General features: G+C 48.1%; 7 protein-coding genes across 7 annotated transcripts; 5 read left to right on the forward strand and 2 right to left on the reverse strand.

Annotated features, from left to right (window-relative positions):
- Window positions 1–440: 440 nt before the first annotated feature.
- BLRO-3 (Bilirubin oxidase) lies at window positions 441–2,426 on the forward strand (the record flags this gene model as incomplete). The annotated part of the gene is made up of 4 exons (XM_036640980.1): window positions 441–688; window positions 746–1,091; window positions 1,149–1,535; window positions 1,599–2,426. 4 exons carry the CDS (start codon window positions 441–443, stop codon window positions 2,424–2,426), a joined length of 1,809 nt encoding a protein of 602 aa, XP_036493443.1.
- Window positions 2,427–3,366: 940 nt separating this feature from the next.
- Cel61a-5 (Polysaccharide monooxygenase Cel61a) lies at window positions 3,367–4,353 on the forward strand (the record flags this gene model as incomplete). Its single annotated transcript, XM_036640981.1, has 5 exons — window positions 3,367–3,558; window positions 3,618–3,747; window positions 3,807–4,005; window positions 4,062–4,218; window positions 4,273–4,353. The coding sequence occupies 5 exons, from the start codon at window positions 3,367–3,369 to the stop codon at window positions 4,351–4,353; spliced, it is 759 nt and encodes a 252-aa protein (XP_036493447.1).
- Window positions 4,354–6,226: 1,873 nt separating this feature from the next.
- On the reverse strand, window positions 6,227–7,105 carry acoC-1 (Dihydrolipoyllysine-residue acetyltransferase component of acetoin cleaving system; the record flags this gene model as incomplete). Its single annotated transcript, XM_036640982.1, has 1 exon — window positions 6,227–7,105. The coding sequence occupies one exon, from the start codon at window positions 7,103–7,105 to the stop codon at window positions 6,227–6,229; it is 879 nt and encodes a 292-aa protein (XP_036493445.1).
- Window positions 7,106–12,612: 5,507 nt separating this feature from the next.
- Window positions 12,613–13,174, forward strand: CGCS363_v009134 (uncharacterized protein; the record flags this gene model as incomplete). The annotated part of the gene is made up of 2 exons (XM_036640983.1): window positions 12,613–12,880; window positions 12,948–13,174. The coding sequence occupies 2 exons, from the start codon at window positions 12,613–12,615 to the stop codon at window positions 13,172–13,174; spliced, it is 495 nt and encodes a 164-aa protein (XP_036492851.1).
- Window positions 13,175–13,769: 595 nt separating this feature from the next.
- Window positions 13,770–17,113, reverse strand: nps9 (Adenylate-forming reductase Nps9; the record flags this gene model as incomplete). The annotated part of the gene is made up of 4 exons (XM_036640984.1): window positions 13,770–14,228; window positions 14,281–14,967; window positions 15,017–16,034; window positions 16,086–17,113. 4 exons carry the CDS (start codon window positions 17,111–17,113, stop codon window positions 13,770–13,772), a joined length of 3,192 nt encoding a protein of 1,063 aa, XP_036493439.1.
- Window positions 17,114–18,336: 1,223 nt separating this feature from the next.
- On the forward strand, window positions 18,337–20,094 carry CGCS363_v009136 (putative transporter; the record flags this gene model as incomplete). The annotated part of the gene is made up of 6 exons (XM_036640985.1): window positions 18,337–18,525; window positions 18,588–18,614; window positions 18,669–18,778; window positions 18,832–18,975; window positions 19,040–19,269; window positions 19,325–20,094. 6 exons carry the CDS (start codon window positions 18,337–18,339, stop codon window positions 20,092–20,094), a joined length of 1,470 nt encoding a protein of 489 aa, XP_036493442.1.
- A 471-nt stretch (window positions 20,095–20,565) lies between these two features.
- CGCS363_v009137 (uncharacterized protein) lies at window positions 20,566–22,401 on the forward strand (the record flags this gene model as incomplete). Its single annotated transcript, XM_036640986.1, has 1 exon — window positions 20,566–22,401. The coding sequence occupies one exon, from the start codon at window positions 20,566–20,568 to the stop codon at window positions 22,399–22,401; it is 1,836 nt and encodes a 611-aa protein (XP_036493441.1).
- Window positions 22,402–22,766: the final 365 nt, after the last annotated feature.

Here is a 22,766-nt window from a genome sequence, read left to right on the forward strand (position 1 = left end):
TCCATCACGACCGGAACGGCGGCCCAGATTTCTACGAGATTGAGGGATTTCAAAGGATCATGCGACACATCTGCAAGAGGAGACAGCAGTCATAGCGGCTATTGATTTCCTATCAGAGCATGGAGCGCGAGCAAAGCGTGAGATGAAGCACATGTCAAGTGGAGAGGCTGGAGGGGGAACGGACGATATCGGATCTCAACTGCAACTTGATGATTAGCATGCGTCTAAGGGTTGTCTTTTCCGCCAGCTTCCAAGATATTTGCATGCTTTTCCGTCGACGGACAACGAAGTGAAGTCAGCCATTATGATATAAGGCTAAGGGTATCTCCTATGAAGACTTACTGGAAACGAAACCAAACAACATCAGACTTCAATCTTCTGAACACCTTCAAACATTGGCATCAGCTTTTGTCGGTTTGAGTGGTCAAGCAACATTCATCATGCGTTATCAACTCGCTGTCGCAGCCCTTCAAGCTGCCGTCTCTTTCAGTTCTGTGAAGGCGCAGAACTCTTCTTTCAGTGAGACACACGTCTCGGAGATTCCCGAGTCAGAGGTCGTTGCTCTTGCTCAGATTGTTGAGGATGACCCTGGAGATGTTTTCACTCTTCAAAAGGACTGGTTGAGTCCAGAGTATGCTTTGATCTATAAAGTTGCTCTTCCTATCCCTCCGGTCAAGGAGCCGACCAAGTAAGGACAATCCACATAACCTTAGTCTTAGCGACGATGTATCTAATATGAAAAAAGGAGAGTCATCAGTCCTGTCACTGGAAAGGAGATCTGGTACTATGAGTTGGAGATCAAGCCTTTCAGTCACCAGGTCTATCCCAACCTCCGTCCCGCCACTCTTGTTGGTTACGACGGGATGTCTCCTGGCCCCACTCTGATCATTCCCCGTGGCACCGAGTCTGTGGTTCGTTTCATAAACAACGCTGCCCATGAGAACTCTGTTCATCTCCATGGATCCTACTCCCGTGCGGCCTTCGATGGCTGGGCGGAGGATATTACCAATCCGGGAGAGTACAAGGATTACTACTACCCCAACCAGCAGTCAGCCCGAACGCTGTGGTATCATGATCACGCAATGCACTTGGTGAGTCATTAAGCACGCTTCCCAAAGGATACCATAGACTGACTCTTGACAACTCAGACCGCCGAAAACGCATACATGGGTCAAGCTGGAGCTTATCTCATCAGCGATCCGGCCGAGGACGCTTTGAACTTGCCTACTGGCTACGGCGTTTATGACATCCCTTTGGTTCTCACTTCCAAGCAGTACAACGATGACGGAACACTGTTCTCGACCGTTGGGGAGAAAGACAGCTTGTGGGGTGATGTAATTCACGTCAATGGTCAACCCTGGCCATTCCTTAACGTCGAACCCCGCAAGTATAGATTCCGCCTCTTGGACGCCTCCGTCTCTCGCGCATTTGCTCTTTACCTCGTCAACTCCAATGCTCCCAACGGCAAGCTGCCTTTCCAAGTCATTGCAGCTGATGGTGGCCTCTTGACCAAGCCTGTACAGGTCTCTGATCTTGTGAGTATATCTAGTCTATTGGTTTTCATCTCGCATCTTTAGTGCAGGACTAACTTTTTGCAGTACGTGTCTGGTGCTGAGCGTTACGAAATTATCATCGACTTTTCCAAGTACGCTGGACAACAACTTGAGATCCGAAACTTCCCCAAGGCCGGCGGTGTTGGAGTTGAGGATGACTACCTGAACACCGACAAGGTTATGAAGTTCATCGTCGGCACTACCACCTCCTCCCCCGACACGTCCAGCGTTCCGGAGACTCTGCGAACTGTCCCATTCCCCACCTCAACCGGAAACGTCATCGACCATCACTTCAGATTCCACCGCACCAATGGCGAATGGCGCATCAACGGTGTCGGATTTGCTGATGTCGAGAATCGAATGCTTGCTAATGTTCCTCGAGGCACCGTTGAGATCTGGGAGCTGGAGAACAGCTCTGATGGCTGGTCCCACCCTATTCATGTCCACCTCGTCGACTTCAAGGTCATTGCCAGAGATGGTGATCGAGGCGTTATGCCCTACGAGGCAGAGGGTCTTAAGGATGTTGTCTGGCTCGGCCGCGGCGAGTCTGTTCTCGTCGAGGCTCACTACGCGCCATGGGATGGAGTCTACATGTTCCACTGCCACAACCTGATTCACGAGGACAGTGACATGATGGCGGCATTCAACGTCACCACTCTTCCTGACTGGGGCTACAACGAGACTACTTTCATTGACCCTATGGAAGATCGCTGGAGGGCTAAGCCTTACGTCATGGCTGACTTGCGCACCCGCGCTGGCCCCTTCTCCGACAGCGCCATTGAGGAGTCGATCCAGTTTATGGCCAACACTGAGGCATACAGCAAGGTTGATGAAGTCAACGACGCTCTTGAGCAGTACTGGTCATCTCACTGATTTATTCAGCCTCTGACCACATTCATGAAACAGTTTGACCGGTTCCGTTTTCTTTTCTTGTCTACACTTTTTCACCAACGATCGCACCGAGTACATGCATGGACGAATGTTTCTCCTTCTTGTTTATAGTCTCATTATCATAGTATCAATGTCAGTTGCCTATATTTACAACGTTTTGATTTGATTCTGGAGTGCTTTTGTAAACGTCGGCCCCAGAGGCTCCCCCGCCCGTTCTTAGAATGTCGAAAGTGACGTTATTCTCAAGTCTTGTCCAGTCCGGTGGGATGGGAGAAATTTCCCCACTCAAGCCCCTGGATCAATCTGAGGACAGGGTGTGGTCCGCCAACCTGATGCAAGCACGGTCAAACCCTGCCAAGAACTCCAGTCTCCTCAATAAGCTTCAGACTCTACTAGCCAAATCGAGGTGCCTGTTAACACCCTAAGTAATTAAGCTCACACCGTTATCTGACTGTTCACCAATCTCAGTGTTGGAAACATTTGGGTTGTGGAAGACCTGCGCTGGGTGGATATACTTGCAGGGTCGCAGAGGTGCTGTTTTGGGGAAATCCCGCCAATCTTGGCCAGGCCCGGAACACAGCCCGAGAGGCCCATCGTTTATATCGAACAGAGCCACTGCCAGTCAGCGACGAGAGCGGATATGGATGCCAAGAAAAGGCCAATCGCAGGTGCGGACTTGTGATCAAGTGGAACGAGAAAGGCGTGAACTCGGACTGTGGACGAGAATGAAATGGGCAAGGAATGGTGGTTGCAACATGCCAAGACACCACAGGGGAGTCCACCAACCAGGAGAAATTCTGCGCTGTCGGCGAACTATAAAGATTGTGATGAAGAACGACATGAAGAGTTGTTGATAGTTCCTCAAAGCCGGGTCTCTGCTTGTTTTGAATTGTTTTCATTCGTTTCTTCAACCACATTCAAGATGAAGGTTACTTCGGCAACTGCTGTTTCCGCGCTGGTCGCGACCGTGTCGGCCCACGGATTCGTCCAGCAGATCATGCTCGGTGAAAACCTCGTCAACACCTGGAACCCTTACAAAGATCCGTCAAAGAAAGTTGAGAAGATCACCCGCAAGTTCAAAGACAACGGTCCAGTCACCGATGGGCTCTTCGAGGTATGCTCAAACTACCCGCTTGTACTGTACCAATGGACGCTGACTCGTCACCCACATAGACCGACGCCATCACCTGCAACATCGGAAGCGACAACAACAACGTCCCCGCCACGGAAACTGCCAACGTCGCTGCTGGAAGCACTGTCAAGTTCATGTGGACCGAGTGGAAGAGCGATCATCCCGGCCCGAGTAAGTCGTGGGCGCCGTCCGACTTCAATGAACGGTTGAAAATGCTAATAAACGGGAAGTTATGACGTATCTTGCCAGCTGTGGTGGCAAGTGCAGCGAGTTTGACGGCAGCACCGGCAATGTCTGGGTCAAGATTGACCAGTCTGGCTACGATGCCAAGGAGGCCATTCCCTGGGCTAGCAAGAGGCTTCCAGAGAACAACAGCACCTACACTGTCAAGCTTCCTTCCAAGATTGCTCCCGGGGAGTACATTCTTCGGTAAGTGTGACCCCGGCCTTTGACGTTAGATAATCTTCTAATGTGGGTTGTTACAGACACGAGATTCTCGGCCTGCAACGCACGAACACGGACGGAAAGTTGGCGCAGTTCTACCCGGGCTGCCACCAGATTACTGTTACCGGGGACGGAACGACCAAGCTCCCCGAAGGTATTGCACTGCCTGGAGCATACAAGGCTGATGACACCAAGTCGGTGAGTATTTCTGGCCTGCAAAGAATCCGAGTATGTCAACTGACAGCGCTCTAGATATTCCTCGACTACCGCAAGGTCACCGAGTACACTCCTCCTGGTGGACCTGTTTGGGGCGATGATGGATGGGCCCAGTAGGCAAAGGTCTAAGGTCTCCGTGTTGCGCATGTTCAGACTGTAAATATTTGGCACCTTGCTATCTTGTAAATACATTTGTGAACTTGGCTGCTGCCAACATTTCTTGCAACGCGTTCCCAAGTTTGCCGCCTGTTAGTGGACATCAAAGTGAACACTACATATGACTTATATGAAGTTTCGATGATTATTAAGTTTGTTTGGAACCAACAAATGCCTTTGTGTCAAAGTTTTTTTTGAAATTAACCACAATGACGCTCCTGAATTACTGATCAGTCGGAGGTCCCCAATCTTGTAACCGATTGTATGAGCGAAGATGCTTCTGCAACCACGGAAGATGATATGCAGCACTTAACTTGAGCCCAAGGTAACGTATATCCATGAATTCGACCCTACAGTCAAGCTTGTGTTGCGAATGAAGGTCAGATACTCGCTGCCAAGCGGTGAGAATCTCCTTGCTGAGGCTGATTGTCGAATTCGCCATCACAGTTAGTCTCGTGTCAGTTCGGCTTACCTCGTAGCGAAAGAGGAATGACACTAGTCCGAACTTCCAGACCTCCGGACACCATACCTCCATAATCTTAAGCTTTGGCATCTGAGAAGCAGCTCTTGCTGCCCTTGCAAGTGAAACGTTCAGGTTGTCTTTGCCGCGGTTGGTGGTCAAGCACAAGTGGACGAGGTTTGGCCAGTGTGCGTGGCTAACGCCGCCTAGACCTTGCGTCATACTCTCGTGACACTCGAAAAACTGCACAGCATCGACGACGTTTGATATCGTGAAGTTTCGGAGCCGGTAACTTGCCAGAACTGCAACGGAGACCAGACTTTTTGGAGCTTTTCTTTGATAGATACTCCAATCCTGATGTGGTTCCTCCCATAAGGACACGTCCTGCATACTTGAGGATACATAGACTGATCTGAAGAAGGTCGATATCGCTAAGTCGCATGAGTTGAACGTGCTCACGCGCTCGACTGGCTCAAACAAGCTGCCTGTCCATACTGGCTGGTAGTTCACATCTCTCAGACAAGGCATGCTGGCCAAGAGCACTGCCACCGCTGACGGAGACAGTTTTCGATGGGATCGCTGGTTCATAGAGAAGCGCGTGATGATTGGAACTGGGGGAATAGATGCCGATGGTGAGTTGAAGTGGATGTCAAGGGGGGTTCCTAGTGAGCGTTGCAGGAATGCTTGGTATTGATTCCTGGGGACGTATTCCACGCTTTCTCGATGAAGGTAGTAACTGGGTGAGCTAGCACTCAACTCAAATGTGAGGCCTTGAGCTGAGGCACCATCTATCCATTCGGACAGGACCGAGAAGAGGTTGAGTATGGCCTCAGAGAATGCCTTTATATTTGCCTTTTATGTGTCTTCATCCTCGAACTCGTATTTCTCTTTTTTTGAGTACTGCGTCAAATGCACCTGAAGAGAGATCTTTCTGACGAACTTCTGTCGACCATTTATGACGATATTCTCGAGCTGCCGGATATCTGGACCGGGAGTCTGGAGGCTCAGAGACTCGAAAATGTCTGGCTCAAAGAAACGTTGCCATTCTCGAGCAACTTGGGCCCAGGCGGACAATCTTTGTTCTGTACCGGCTTGCTGTCGAAGATCTTCCAGGATTTGATGCCGTAACTCACATGGAAGAGTTGCAAATCCCCATGTTTGCTTCGCCGAGTGCGACTTTCGGCATGTCATGTCCGATGCGATTGAGGTTTAGTAAGTCCAACGTAAGGTAGAAAGGAGCCGGCGATAAGAAAAAGCAAAGTGGATTCTCTTGCACAAACGAAATTTGGGAGTAAACGTTTCGGCTGAAACAGTGGTTTTTAAATGTTGCAAATGGACAAAAAGGTCGACTATGAATGCTGTAACCTGGCGCGTCTACGTAGCTGACCGTGTATGCACCTTTGTGGTATCATCCGAGGCCCTCCCTAAAAAGTCTTCAATCCGGTCCCACATCGCAACAGGGTTGGTATACATAACAAAATGCCCGCTCTTGGGAATCTCAGCTAGTTCAACGCCGGCTTTGGCAATGGCGGGAAGATACGACAACGTTGCGTGCTGCACCCCGAACATGAACATTCTAGGGCACGTCAAGCCCTTGAAGATCTCCAGCAGGTCTCCGTTGTCCGAGTACTCCACCATGCTCTCGAAAGTAGGCCGGATAGCCTCAGGTCTGACTTTGGCCCTGAAAGCAGCGGCGTAGACTCCGTTACCGAAGAAGGCAGACTGCCGCGTGCGCTCGATGAATTCCGTGACGAACATCTCGGGGTCTTCGGCGGGGAAGTCGAGGATCTGCCTGCTCAGGAAGCAATCTTCGGGAGCGAGGTTTCCCTTAATGTTGGTGAAGCTCAGTACCGAGCCTGGGTTCCGCTGGGCGAGGAGTAAGGCCGTTAGGCCCCCCATGGAATGGCCGACGAGGTGGTATTTCCTGACGCCATAGGTCTTTAAGACTGCTTCAGCGACGGCGACGAGAAAAGGCATCGATAGTGCAGAGTAGTCCGTGATAGTAGAGGAACCGCTCCCTGGTGCATCGTATGCGATGATTGGGTACTTGGAAAGTGACGGGTGGAGGCTGATGTCGGTGTAGTCTTCCTTGGTGCTGCCGAAGCCATGGAGAAACAAAATTGGCTCGGCGAGGCCATCACGGCGCACGGTAGAAACTGAGATGGCAGTGCCATCCACGGTGAGCGCGATCTGTGCCCAGACGAGGTTTTGGCTCGCCTGAGCGCCGTTGCTTAGTACGAGTGGTGTGGTCATTTTCGGAACGAAGTTGAACGACAATGGGTTGAATAGCATAAGGTAAACTAATGTGACTGTCTACAAACCAAAATTTTGGACAGAAATCACACAACTTTTAAAATCAAACCGTTACGGGAGAATCGTGTAAGTCGCCGTGTTGCTTTCCGGCCGGCCGACAGTTATTCGGCGCCGTGTTTGAGTCGGGGGGTCCGCCGATGTGGGGCCACGAGCGAGGATGGGTGCCGAAGGGCTCGGTCATCGTAGGATTTGGCCGTCGGCGATTCTTCATTTTGGCCGAGCAGGCGCCTACCAAAGCCATTGTCCCATTTTGCACTCTTTGGATACAGGCCTCTTCACCATTGTCGCTCATGGTCTTACCAGATTGCGAATTATCGGCATCAGCTTCCACAAGTTGGCGCAGCATTCACGTTCTCACGAAGCCTGGCTTCTCGATTGTCGGCCTGCATCGTACATCAAACCCTGAAGCGATCCTTCTCACTCATTTGGCAGGAGGCTGAGTCGCTAGTGTCTTCCATTCAAACGAACCCAGCGGCAGTGACTGCGCCGTAAGAACTACCAGTACGAAAACACTCATTTGCTTCACCTGAGTTCACCGCACAGGTAGCCGTTCCAAACTGTTTGGCGAAATGACTTCAGCCCAGGCTGTCGCGTCAGTGGTGCAGATGCTCCCATCTTTGCCCCGAGCTCTGCTAAGCCGCTGCCAAAAACCGGATCGCCTTGGCTCGAGCTTCAGAGCGAACCATCAGCAAAGCTCGGTAATGCAGATGACACAAGGGATCTTCGATGCGCCCGATGGCTGTCAGGAAAAGAGCTTGCTGAGTTTACTGGAATTTGACATCCAACGGCCGGCCGTTCGGCAGACTTTCAAACAACGCAAACCCTGGATGTCGGAATGGAAACATCGGCCCGCGTGGGATCTGTAACAGTCAGCCACGAACCCCTGAATATCAGGGGCAAACCCTCTGCAGTGCCGGTCGCTTGGATGGGGGAATTGATGAGCAAACGAAGCTTGATTTCAGTATCCAGCTGCCCTCGTCGTTGCTTCCGTCAGCTCTCCGCGTCAATGGCCACGGTCCAGCCTTTTTGCAATGGTCAAACGGCGTCCACTGTCAGAGATGGGAGACAACAATGATGGGCAAGGCGTGGAGATTGGAGATTGGAGAGACCCAGTCATCCCACGCAAACCCTTGCCAAGGGCGGCTCAGCGGGGCACCACGTCAGGGGTCTATCACTAAAATAAGGAGTAGCAGTATTCAGCACCCCCCTGTCTGTTCTTTGGCACCCTCTTAAGCCTAATCGGGCATCTTTTAGGGTATTATAGCTATAAATAAAAGTTAGCAGTAGGCTATACTAGAATAATTATTATATAAAGTAACTTATATAACGCTTTTGTTTATTTATTAATTAACTACTAAAGTAACTAAAGTAGCCCTAAAACTACTTAAATTACTTAAAACTATTTTATAGAGGTTTTAGAAGTAGTAATAGTAGTAGCGCCTATTAAATATATTACTAATAATACTACTATTAATTTAAAAGCTATAGAAGTATTAAGTAATACTAGCTTAGCTATATTAATTTAAACTAAAGCTAAAGTAATAGTTAGTTATAGTTTTAGTAAGGTAAAAGCTAAAGGATTAGAGAAAGTAATAAGTAATAAAAAACTAATAATAATAGCACCTACTATATAGTAAGTAAGGAGGTAACTTAATTAAATTACTACTAAATTAATATGTTAACTAAGGCTTATATTAACGCTTATAACTAAGTAGTAAGGGCTTTATTAGCCCTCTCTACAGCTATTTTTTGCTTTTTTTATAGTTATATAGTTAACATAGTTAATAATAATATAACTAATAGCATAAGCATTAGCACTACACTTTACTCCTAGCTAGAAGGCTTATAGTATATTAATATATCATAAGGGTTAATAACTACTAGCAGATTAAAGCTCTCAAAAGGCTGTATAAGCCTGCTAAAAAGCATATTATTATTATTAATAACTAGCGCTACCTGCTAGTAGTTAATATAGTTTTTAATAATATTAAGGTTAAGCTTATATATCACCTTATAGAGAGTAATAATCTTAGGCTAAAAATATAGTATTAGTTATTATTTTAACTAAGGTAGTAGATATAAATAAACTAAGGTTTAATCTAACTACTAATAGTAGTTAATATTATTATATATTAATAGATACTTAGCATTATAACTCTTAAGGTAGTTAAGAAGGTTATAGTAGTAGAGCAGCCCTTACTACTTTAAAAAAGAGCTAGTATAACGTAAGAGGTGCTATATATATAATTTATTGAGGAAGACCTTCTGCGCTACCCTAAACTATACCTAAATCATATTAAGTACCTTAAAACTAACCTAGAATATTAGATTCTACGTTATAAGTGTATTATAATAGGTAGGCTTAAACTAAAGTTTCTTATTGCTAATATAATTATAGTAGTAGTATTATTTATGCTTTACTATATTAATAATAGCTTTATAAAGCTTATAGAGGTTAGAGAGATAATTATATAAATAACTCTTAAGTTTTATATAAACTAACTTAGTATATAATATAACTTTAATATTATAATTATATAGATTTTTTACTATATACTTTATAAACTACTAGTAAAAAAGAAGATAAGTTTTAAAGAGGTAGTTAATAAGCTATAGTTAGTCTTTAAAAAACTAGTAAAGTTTAGCTTAATACTTATTAAACGCTTTTTTAGTAGCTATATAATAGTATAACTTCTAAGCGTAAAGAAATCTATTAGTAGAATATTTATAGTTATTATTAGTAGTAGTAGAGATAATTATAAGAAGAAGAGGGTTATTACTAATAAGTTATAGAGGTATAAAGTTATTATTAAGTAGAAATTCTAAAAAGATAAGTTAATATATAACTTAAGTAGTAATAGTATTAGAAGCCTTATTAGTTAGATTAAGTATAATATTAGCTTTAAGATTAAGGCTATTAAAATTTTCTAGCTTTACTTTAGTTAAATTAGGCTAATTAGAAGCTTTAATTTTATTAGATTTATTATTAATCTAAGTATTATTATAAGGTTATAAAGCTATATCGTATAGATTTAATACTATAACTAACTCTTCTTCTAGAATACTATCCTACTTTTGCTTAATATTTAATACTATATTTTTTAGTATATACTATAAGTAAATTTACTATAGTACTACCTTAAAAATAACTTTTACTACCTTTTTTAATACTTTATTAAAATTTATTAAAATTACTTTTAGTAGAGAGATCTCCTCTATAATTATAGTTTTTTATAGCTAGCATAAAACCTACTTAAATATAATTATATCCTCACTTAATACTAAGTAGAAAGCTATATTAAATATTATATAGAGGGTAGTTATATTATTTATTTAGAATAATAGCATATTAAATTAATTAACTTATTACCTCTAATAAGCTTTTTTTTATTATATTTAACTATAAACTATTACTAACTTTATATATATTATCTATTATTAGTAACTTTAGATTTCTCTTCTATATCTTAAGGTACTATATATATATTTAAAATACTATATTAATCTTACCTATCTTAGCGTTATAATAAACTTTAGTATACTAAATATTATTATTACTTTCTAACTTATATAAAAAGATCTAAGTTAATAAGAGGGGGTTATACTTATCTTATTATAGCTATTTTTAGATATTCTAAATATTTTACTTTTAAATTAATATATTTAGGTTCTCCTTAATTTAAGTAGTAATATCTCTTAAAATAAGCTTACTACTTTTTAAGAGAGATTTTACTTTATCTCTAATTACTTCTTTACTAACTTTATACTTACTTATAGTATAGAAGTTATAGCTTATAGTAAAATATTTAGGCTTAAGGGTAGAGTAGTTATACTTATTATTAATAATAAAATATATATACTTATCTCTAACTATAGTAATCTTTCCTAACTATTTATAGCTTATTTTTAATATCTTTAAGTCTCTATTAATTACTTTTAAGGGTTTTAGTTATTTACTATAGTTATATACTAAGTCCTATTAGATTATAACTCTATATATATTTTTTTTTGCTTTTATTTTAATTATACTATAACTAAAGCTATATTAATACTAATAGACTTTTTTAATAAAGCTATTAAGGGTAGGATCTTATAGAGCTATAATATAGGAGGTTTACTAATATAAAAAAGAGATATTTTAGTTATAATATAAGTTTTTTTTATTATATAATAGCTTAATATATTACTACTAAAATACTATACTACCTTATCTCTTAAGGTAATAGAATATTGTATAACTACGCCCTAACCTCTTAGCCTACGTATAACTTCGTGAGATGTAGCGGCGCCACAAGAGATGCCTAATTAGGCTTAAGAGGGTGCCGAAGAACAGACAGGGGGGTGCTAAATACCGCTACTCTAAAATAAGAGTCTGACATCAGGGTGAAAGGGGAGAAGATGTGCACGTTGGACGGGGCCCCTATTCCTCGGGTTCCGGGCGGTGGTTGTTCGATTGAGAGTCTAGAATCTGTGCGACGACAGTGGTGCATCCCATCTCTTCAGACGGGTGTCATCCGAACAGCACGGGAATATGCAGTGAAGTGCGCATTCTGCAACGAACCCGTTTGCTGTTTAGTGTTCTGTGACTCGTGTGTTTGCCCCATGAACAGTTCGCTTTCGCCAATGAACATTGCGGTTGAAGACGAACTGCCGCCGCATGAAGTTGTTCTCAACCTGTAACTCACCATCGCCATCACAGCCCGTGTAATCCAAACAGTGCACTGAGATTGGCTCACAGCATCCCCAAGTGGCCCTCTCCAGAGCCGTATCCGCCAAGGATGGACCGCGCGGCATCGAGGCAGTGTCGACGACGAAGAAAAAAGACTGGAGCTCCCAAGCTGCTGATCGCACAACACCACTCGCAGCAGTCAGCAGAAGCCAAGCCCAAGTTGCACTCGCCATCGGCTGGGCCCAGTCAGTCGTATTAGCCAGGTGCATTTCCTAGATCCTTGGCTCGGGCGCACCCTGGTGAACCATCGTCTCGTATTTCTCTGGGCGGCGGTTTCCTTGCGTCTTCGTTTCGGTGTTTGAGACTCTGAGAGAGTAGGTACACAGGCGACAGGAGTGAGAGATTACCAGCAACAGCGACCTTGTTTCTGGTTTATTACTCCCCGTACCCGCCGCCGTCGTCTCGTTGCCGATTGCTTCTTTCCCAGTTTTCCCCTCGATTCGACCACCACAAATAAGATTGATACCCGCAAGCACCACTTTTTGCCCTGATTGCCTTCCAAGTCCTGTGTAATTGCTCCTTCAGTTTCATTTCGTTATCCCGTCGTGCCAGCCCGCGAATCTCGCCCACGTGTTGTCCACCTACACCAACGCCAATCCCAACTTTGACCCCAAGACGACATCGTTGATCACCGCACTGAACAACAAAAGATCCCCTCGATCATCGATAGCCGATTCCAGAACCAACAAACCAAACATCCAGACCAACACCCGCCAAGATGAAGTACACCGTCGCACTCAGCATCTTCACCGGCCTCGTCGCCGCTCAGTCCGCCACCACGACCGCCACCTCGTCCAGCTCAACAGACCTCGCGGGTCTCGTCGCCCAGCTTCCCTCATGCGCAACCAGCTGTCTCACCAAAGCCGCCTCGACCATCGGATGCTCCGCGACCGACTTCACATGTCTTTGCAACAGCAAGGACACTCTTACGTCGAGCTTGACGACCTGCATCCTCACTGCCGGATGCTCCACCACTGAGATTGCCAGTAAGTGTTCTTCCTGAAGACCGTGTAGATATCAAGAATGATGCATAGCTAACTGGATGTTTTACAGCCGCCGCCAAGGTCGCCCCGCAAATCTGCAGCTACGTCGAAGCCAACCCCGACTCCTCCGCCATCGCCTCCGCATCGAACCTCCTCAGCGGTGCCCTCGCGACTGCGTCTGCGACCGCGACCGCTAGCTCCGCGTCCCCGGCCACCGCCACAACCGCCGCCGCCGTGCGCCCGGAGATGGGCTTCGGCATGATCGGCGCCGCCATGCTCGGTGCCGCGATGCTTTAAACAGCGGAAAGTGCAAACAACATTGGATTTAACATGGGTCGCTGGCGTTTTGGGACTGATTGTTACCACTGGGGCACGGGTCATCGGTCGCATTTGACTTTAGACGGGCACGAAGCCCTCTTAGACGTTCTCTTCATGACTCTTGAGCTTTGGGATTTGACGAGGTTTTGGGCGATTGGTAGCACCGCTTTAGGTCGCTGTTCTCTTCGAAGTTCTTCATGTGGGATTGCGTTGGCGCGTCCGCACTACATACCCTTACTAGCATCCATTTGCAGATTTGTTGGTGTTGTCTTTTCATCGTTTGGTTCACGCACTTGTATGATTCGTGACGCTCGGTGACAAGAAAATTGTGACGACCCTACAAGAGCTTGGCTCTTCAGGCGAATAGTGACACATGATAGCGACAAGGACAGCGACGGCGATGATGATGACGACATACTTGTACTGCTTTCCCTCTTACTCTTTCTGGGTGGACCACAAATCATCCTAAACAACGTAAGACTGAAATTGGATCTTTCAACTCGGCTAATCTAGATCTAGAGGGTATTCGTATGTGCCTCTGTTCTAACGCTTCCATGCTTGCGAGATATGCGCATCATGCTCCGGCTTCCCAGCGAGCCTTCAACTTATCGATCATCATCCGAACAAACGCCACATCCGTCACGTCTGGCAAACTTCTTAACGTCGAGCTGTCCTTCTTGCTCTCTTCCGTCAAGTATTCCAGCCCGCCCTTGAAGGTGCTGGCCTTGCTGCCGTACTTGCTCTCGAACCAGTCTAGCAGCTTGATGGGCGGGTTCTTCTTCGGGTCTCTTTCTGAGCTTCGTAATCTTTCCATCCATTGGTCTGTTGGTAGCGCCTCGAAATCTAAACCAGCCTTGGCCAGTGACGGGAGCATCTGCTTGGTCCAGTGGAAGCGGGTTGGGTTGAGGACATGGTAGACGAGATCTGCGTCGGAGTCTCGTCGGGCGGTCTCTTCATCCGACTTGCTCCTGTCGGCGTTTGTCATGTCGAGGATGATGGCCGCGGCTAAGTCGACCGGCAGCCACGACATTTCCTGGAGATAGATTAGCAACCAATCGTGAGGCGCAAATTGCAGCATAACTCACCTCTTCGAGCTTGGGCAGTGATCCCAGCGTCGCAGCAGTTTGAATCATTAACGGGATTCCCTCCGTCGTATTCCACTCTCCGACCTTGCTGTCTCCAACCAACTGCCCAATCCTCAACACTCGCGCAGCAGCACCGGCATTCTTATTCGCATTCCGCGTGATGTGCTCAGAGACGTACTTGGACCTAGCGTATCCCGTGCCCTGGGCGTTCTTCGGCGTCGGCACAGGGCCTTCCTCCACCGTGCCAGGCCTCGGCGTGCCACCGGACGAGGAAACGGACGAACAGAAGAAGAACCGCGCCGGCGAGGGTGTGTCGACGGATTGACAGAGCTGGATGAGGTTGTAGACTGCCTTGATGTGCTGGTCCTCGAAGCTTTGCACGGGGATGTTGAAGTTGACGGCCCAGGCGCTGTGGATTACGAGAGTGAGGTTGGACTTGAGGTCCGCGAGACGGGACGGGGCGAGCCCGAAGTCTGGGGCGCCGAGGTCGGCCGAAAGAGGCACGATTTTGGCCTCTTGGTCGGGTGTGAGGGTGATGCCGCGGGAGGAGAGAGAGGTTGAGACGCGGGTTGCTGCGGCGGCGTCGTTGGGGGCGCGGACAGCGGCGTAGACTTGGGCGATGTTCGGGAGGGATGTGAGCTGAGCTAGGATGTGGGCTCCCAGGCCACCTGTAACGCCGGTGACGAGCTTTGGAGGATATTAGCGACGATCTCTAAGTTTGACAAAGGAAACTTACGACAAGGTCCTTTGCAGGCTTGGGAGCTGATCCTGGGACGTGTGTCTTGAAGGATGAGTATTTGGCAATCAGCTCCTCCATCTTTTCTAACTCGTCCTTGACCGCATCTTCTCTGCCGCTCTTCAGCCCCTCAAGGTGACGAGCAAGCTGTTTGATGTTGCCAGTCTCGTACAGCACGTTCTGGCCGAGTTGGCCCTGTCGGCCGCCCAAATCGAGCTTCCTCTTAATCAGACTCCACGTCTGGATGCACAGCAAGCTGTCGATACCGGAGGCGAAGAAATCCGCCTCTACCGATGAGAGAGCGTTCTCAGACTTCTCATTGAGCTGCTGGAAAAGCCAGTTCTCGAGTTCCGCGCCTTCCAGAGAGAGCGAACCGCCTTTGTCGTTGTCGTTCTCGTACCCGTCGTACGCGGCCTGGATCTCCTTCTCAAACTTTCGGTAAAAAGGCACCCGGATAAAGGTCCCCTTATCCGTCTTGGGATACTCGGAATCAGACGGCAGGATGACCACGAGCTCCTTAGGAATGCGCGAGAACGATTCTGCTTGGGCATTGGCAGCTTCAACAGCAGGCCAAATCTCCTCAAGAAACTGCTCGTCAGGCATGTTGGCCACGCTATCAGCCTTGACAATCAGAACACCAGGATAGTCCCGCTGCTCTCCAAAGACGATAGCCTCTTTGACGATCTGCTCCAGGCGGATGCGTCCCTCGATCGGGATCGGCAGAACCTTCTCGCCGTTGATGAGGGTAAACCGGTCGTCGAGGCGGCTGATGTACTTCCACATATCCGGCTGCGTGGGGTGGCGCGTGAAGAGGTCCCTGGTGCGGAAGGAGTTTGGCGGGTCGTCCGAGTTGTTGGTGCTCTTGGAGGGCCAGCCGTCGAGGCAGACGCACTCGAAGATGCCGGGTGAGATTTCGTCCATGAGGATATAGGGCTTTGCGACAGCGAGGGGACGCATGTAGTTCCATCCCTTGTCGCCTGCTGGGCGGACGGAGTTCATGATTCTGCCGATCTCGGTGCTGTGTTATTTTTAGTACGTCGTAGGAGCGGAGGAGAAGAGAGTCACTTACCAGCCGTAATTGCCGACGAGGTAGACACCCTTGCTCACTAACAGGTCACCGAGGTCATCTGGACAACTACTGCCACCGAAGAGCACCAGTTTCACATTCGCGAGTGCCTGAATGCCTTCTTCCGTCTCTGCGAGAAGCTTGACCACGTACGGCACCACGTGGAAGACGCCGGGCTTGACGTAATCAAGCATCTTGATGAGATTCTGACTCGTCAGGGGAATGCTGTAGTTGCCCATGTAAATTGGCAGCTTGGAGTACATGGACCTGAAAATCTCGTAGAAGCCATGGCTGTGAAATAGAGGCGAGCAGATGAACGCCCGCAGGCCCATGTTCGTCATGGAGGCACCGATGACACTGCGATGCGTGAGGTAGATCGGCTTCGGGAGCCCCGTTGAGCCAGATGAGTGGATGATGGCCATGATCTTCTTGTTCTCCTTCTCCGGATCATAAGATCGTGTGAAGCGGGGGGCGTCCTTGCCATAGTAATCCGAGTGTTGGATGAGCGGCAGAACCTCGAGTTGGCGCTGCTTCTGAACTTCTGACAAGACGGGGTGGAAGTTTGGCGTTGTTAACATGGACTTGCAGTTCGCTAGGTCGCAAAGGCGAGTGATTGCCGGGCTTGCGAGACGGGTTGAGATGAGAAATGCCGCGCAGCCCAGACGGTTGAGAGCCATGATCGTAATTGCGACATGAAGTCCCGATTGCGCAAGGATGCCTACTGCCGGGGACTGTTCTAACGCTGGGTCCTGCTCGTCGTCAGTAAAGGTGCGTGTAAGGGTTTCGAGGTGGCCTACCGCCGGAGAAATGCCCAGTTCCTGAAGCCGTTGTGCCGCCGCATCGACGTATCTGTCTATGGCGCGAAAGCTGTGTTCTTCAAAGTCTAACAGTCCCTCCTTGGGATATCCGATAGCAACCGCATCGGGGATCTCTAGCGCGCGACGGCGGACAAGCTCGTCGACGGTGTAGAGGGGTCGGTCGAGCTCTGATACCGTCAACTTTGACGACGTCGTGGTTGTTTGCGTCGCCATGGTGAAGGTACTTGCAGGTTCTACTCTACAAGGGATGTGGTGTAGGGTGTCGAGAGGTGAAGATGGTCGAGCCCAATTTATGTAGTTGGCTCCCCCCACCCGGTCGGCAGCACGTATCCGTTGCAATTCCGTCCCCGCCGCATGCAAGGGCATGCTTGGCGCTCCGGGCCCGGGGCGAACCCCGCGTTTCCCGCATGACGTTTTTCTGCCCTACAATGGATCTGCGATCGGGGAAGTTTGCTGATGTTCGTAGCTACGAGCGTCTGTTACCGTTCCGGTGGGATGATTGTTATTTCCGGGCAGTGACATCCATGGATTGAAGCCGTCCGCGAGGTGTTGCGGAAACCCTCCGTGAGAGTTGTGGATTTGCCGGCTACAGATGGGTCCACTTCTACGGATTCTCGTACTTCAACTGAGTCCAGATATTCGAGGACATGATTGGGGAGAACTCAAAGTATCCAGAGAGATGGATCTCGAGGAGGGATGAGGGGGGCTAGCGTAGCCAATCATAATTCGCCCAGCGGTTCGTCGGCTGTTTCGCTTACTTCCCGGAAACAAGAACAAGTTGCCAGGCTCTGTTTTCCGGATGAACAAGAGGCCAATGACAACGAGGACTCAGCTTATCGGACCCATGCTTTTGCATGTCACTGAAGCCGTCGTGCATAGCCGTCAGGATAGCTCCGTTGGTTTAAATGGCTTTCATGGCCCCGAGATCTGGAGCATTAGAAAGGCAGGCAACCCCTCGTTTGCGGTTACAGACGGCGCTATTTCGTCGGCTGCAGATGGAGTGTGCCAACATACCTACCGCCACCAAGACTTTGGCCCGCCATCATGCCTTCGCTAGCAAGCATCCTTCGATGGGTCCAATCTACCCCACGGGGAAGCCAAGATTTCATATATGTACCCCAGATTCAGAAGTCCTCCCTACCCCAGACTTGCCCACTTGCGGCAGTGATTTTGCCTACACCTGGGAGAAAGCATCGGGTGAGGTGAACTTGATTGGTGCAATATTGCGAACATTCGTTTTTGATGACTGAGGATAAGAATTTGGTCTGAGACGTTTCCGTCCATCTTTAAGCGTCTGTAGCAGCGCCGCGCGCGTTGGGCAAAATGACTTAAAACGTCCTCCCAATTCTGTATTCCAACATGATAATCACCTTATGAACATTCTGTCCTGGTTGTTTTCGCGTAAGCATCGACGAAATTCTCAAACCCTCATCATCATGGCCGTCAGTCAACAACCTCAGGTGGATCCGCACAAGGACCAAGAAACTTGCGTCGTTGATCATGTCGACTATCAAGATGACCTCAAGCCTGTTGATGAGAGAAGGCAACCCGACAAGTTTGGATCCGTCGACAAGGTCGACCCTAAGGAAATTGCTCTCGTGAAGAAGCTCGATTTGTACCTCATGGTACGTCTTCCCTGGAGACATGGGTTTAAGTTGATGACAATTCGCTAATTATTTCTTCGTAGCCAATCTTATGGGTCATGTACTTTCTTGTAAGAGAGCATCGGGCAAATATCTTCGGGATTGGATTCTCTAATACGTCGTAGAACTTCCTAGACCGAAACGCTATCGTCAACGGAAAGCTTAACAATCTTGATAAGGATCTCGATATGGTCGGTTCTCAGTACAACACATGCGTCAGCATCTTCTTCGTGGGGTAAGCTATTGAAGAGCGGATACGACAGCTCGAGAGTTGACAAGATGATGCAGATATATCACTGGGCAAATTCCTTCCAACATGCTCGTCACCCGCGTTAAGCCCGCCTGGTATATGTCGGGGTGGATGATGGCCTGGGCCGTTGTTTCGACTCTCATATGCATTGTCAAAGACTACCATGGCATGCTGGCTTGCAGGTAAGACCACTATGTCCAGTACCCTTTCGGTATTCGTGATAGCTGACTCTTCATATACGGCCAGGCTCATTCTGGGGATCACCGAAGCGCCCTTCTATTCCGGGGCTTGCTACATGGTTAGCCTCTTCTACACTAGGAAAGAGACTGCAACTCGATTGGCTGTGTTTTATACTGGAAATCTCCTTGCAAGCTCATTCTCGGGTTTGATCGCGGCTGGTGTCTTTGCTGGCCTTGACGGTAAACACGGCCTCGCTGGTTGGAGATGGTTGTTCTTGATACAAGGAGTTGTCACTGGTACGCCATAATGACCACCATCCTGTTGGTATGAGTCTGTTAACACTTTTGGCAGTTGGCGTGGCAGCTGTCGCTTTCTTCCTACTTCCTAACGCTCCCCTCGAGACCCGATGGCTTACGCCAGAGCAGCGACAACTAGCCCATGACCGCGTCGCCAAAGACACCACAGAAAAGCGTCAGGCGACTAGCACATGGTCCGGTCTGTGGGAAGCCGCTACAGACTATCGCACTTGGGTCTTTGCTCTTATGGGCAATCTCCATCTGTCCGCCAACGGCTTCAAGAATTACATGCCGACTGCGGTCAAGTCTCTCGGCTTCAATACAACCATCACGCTAGTACTCACATGCCCGCCCTACCTGATCGCCGGGGCAGCATCTGTGTTAGTGTCCTGGTCTTCTGGGAGATACAACGAGCGAACTTGGCATATTACCGTTTCCAAGATAGTGGCGAGCATCGGCTTTGCCGTCGCGACGAGCACGATGAACATTGGTGCACGGTACTTTGCCATGGTCCTGTTTGTTGGCGCCACGTACGGCGTGAACAACATTAACGTTGCGTGGACGGCCGCTACTGTTGGCCAAACGGACGAGAAGAAGGCGGCTGCGATTGCGATGGTCAATACACTAGGCAACCTGTCATTCGTATACACGCCCTATCTCTGGCCCGACAGCGACAGCCCGCTTTTTAGGAAGGCAATGATTGCGAGCATTGGCTTTTCGATGGGCGTCGTAATGACGGCGTGGTTGATGAAGTTCATCTTGGTACGAATGAACAGACAGATAAGAACTACGCAGGAGGAGGCCACGAACTTCTACGCCTACTAGGTCGCAAACACAGTCTTTGCTACTGTGGCGCCGCGTTGATATTGATGAGGTTTGCTAAGAAAGTGGAGCGATCAACAGCAGCATCCTACCGCTGTGTGGCATAGGCAGGAAGGTTTTGAGATTTTCTGGCAAAGTTGAGTCTGATTAGCTGAAAATGAAAAAGGACCTCTAACTTCAATACGTGAATTTTTGTTTCCGGCTTGAATTCAAGTTTGGGGCGCGCTGGCTTTCGGAGAAACGTCCTGCAAACGCGCATATTGTAAGGAAGCCACGATCACTTCGGAGAAACCGAGTTGAGAATACATATCATGAATTACCAATTCTGCCCGAAAGCTATTACTTTCTGTAACCAATCCATACTTTGTTTACACCCTCAGTGCTACGAGGCGAGGATACCCCCAAATCACCACTTGGTGCGGCACAACACGATATTGATTCTTGGATACATCGCTAAGCGCTCCGTTGGTCACCATGGAGCCATGCAATCCAACTTTGCACTCAAAGGCCCCCCTTAATAATAGCTCGGAGCCAAATTCTCACTTTCGGTTTACAGACTTACCAACAGAACTTCGTTGTTTGATATTGGAGCATATTCTGGACGACATTGATGAAGAGTCCGACCTCGATGAGGAGTCCGACCTCGATGAGGAGTCCGACCTCGATGAGGAGTCCGACCTTGATGAGGAGTCCAACGCCGCCGAGGATCCGGATGTCGATGGCGCAGATGAGGTACCCAACCTTGATGAGGAATCCAATATTGATGAGGAGTCTTCTCCAAAGCCGAAGATCGTCGAAATCATTGGAAAGCTCAGTGACATGCTTGTGCAGACTCATAAAATGTCTGCGCTATTAAACGGCATGCTTGCGCGGGGCATCAACGTAGGTGCGACGCACGACGTTATAGCGCTAAACAATGACTTGCTTGCGCGAACCAACGACTGGTATGCGCGAGCTAACGACATGTTTGCGCGAGCTAACAACACGAATGCGGTGCTCGACAATCTTGCCCCGGAAGTTGAGCTGGAATCCCCGCAAGCCAACATGCTTGCGGAGCCCGAGCTGGTTCCGAAGCCTCAAAAGTTGTCAACTTTGGCGTGCGTGTCCAAGGAATGGCAGCGATTCTTCGAGGAGTACACGTTCAACAGCCTGGATGTCACGTTAACCAATTCTCCAGTTGAAATTGAGGCTCTCGGAGAGATGGTGAAAGGCGACCGCAGGACTTTTGTTGAAGAAATTGTACTCAATATCGAGCTTCCGGGAAACTCTTCAGGCGACGTGCAGGTCGAGACCGAAAAGGAGATTCGGAGGAACAATGCTCTTTTCACGATGGCCGTGTTTTCGCTCTTTAAAGTTTTGGCAAACTGGACCGGCCCAGAGCATGACCATGGTTTGGCGCTTCGTATTAACGTCATGTCCGCGGGCGATGTTGAAGACTGGCCCCCAAGGGTGCAAGGCAGTCTGCTAGATTTCAAACTGAAAAAGCTGCCGCTAGTTCCTATTGTGGATGAGCTTGTGTGGATATTCTATTCTGAATCAACACGAAGCGCTTCAGCAAATGCTATGAGCATACTGCTCAAGAGCATGAACCACCTGACAAGAGTGGTATATCACCCACATTGCTCGCAACTCGGAGAAGACCAGTCTTTGCGAGACGACGCCTTTTTGGCCTTATTCCAAAAACACAGGGGTTGGGTCAAACGCATGGTGGTCAGAGAATCCGCATATCTCTTAGAGGAGGACAATCCGTACACGGAGAAGAGGGAGGATCTTGCACTCGCCTGTTTCCACGCGAGTCTCCATCTCGAGTCCTTGATTACATCACGGGTAGTTGATGCGTTCGACTTTTTCCGTTGCACGGGGGATTTGGGAATACCCAATGAGTCTCTTAGACAAGCCTGGCCTGAACTGAATCAACTTGTCTTATCTTGCAATTTGTCAAATTCATCATTTGACGAGGACATGATGGACACCGTTCTTCTCGCAGCTGGAAAGGCCGCAATGCGAATGCCTAAATTGGAGAAGATGATCATATGGTCATGGGACGCAGAAAACTATGTCGGATTCTTTTTTGGGTATGTGCCTTGCTGCAGTAAGCCATGTGCTTTCATTGATATCCGGACAACATGGAGTTCTGCACTCAATCCAGAAGTTGTGAGATGCTGGGAAGATGCAGTGACGGAAAATACGAGCTATGAGCTAGACGTCCAACCACAGCGCCTTGACTGGCGGGATAAGCACGTTGTCGATGGGTTGCTCGAAGATTTAGAGACATCTAATTCAATCCTGTTTCCTGAAACGAGTAGATAGAAATACATAAAACCTCTGGTGTTTTGTTATCTCTGATGCAGCTAACGCTTCTCAGTCCAGCTGAATTACCATGCCTGTCAACATTCTTGCGGCAGAAATCCGCACGAAAATGAACGGACGTCTCTTGAGTTCCATCATTGAATACCCTCAGTTACCTACGGTCCTAGATTTGTTCGTGAGCTTCCCAATCAGTGCTTTACTCGGCAAGCACCATACTGCGTGGCTCCATGTTCAGGGCTTTAGGTATATTATCTACATGATGCAGGCTTTTGGGCTTCTGAATCAAAGTGTGTAGCGATAGGCTGGGTGACGATGGCCGAGAAGATGGACTCGATCCTCAATCAGCCGGCTATCCCGATCACCCC

Source organism: Colletotrichum siamense (assembly GCF_013390195.1).
Source record: "Colletotrichum siamense strain Cg363 chromosome Unknown KSG_Cg363_contig06, whole genome shotgun sequence".
Lineage (NCBI taxonomy): Eukaryota > Fungi > Ascomycota > Sordariomycetes > Glomerellales > Glomerellaceae > Colletotrichum > Colletotrichum siamense.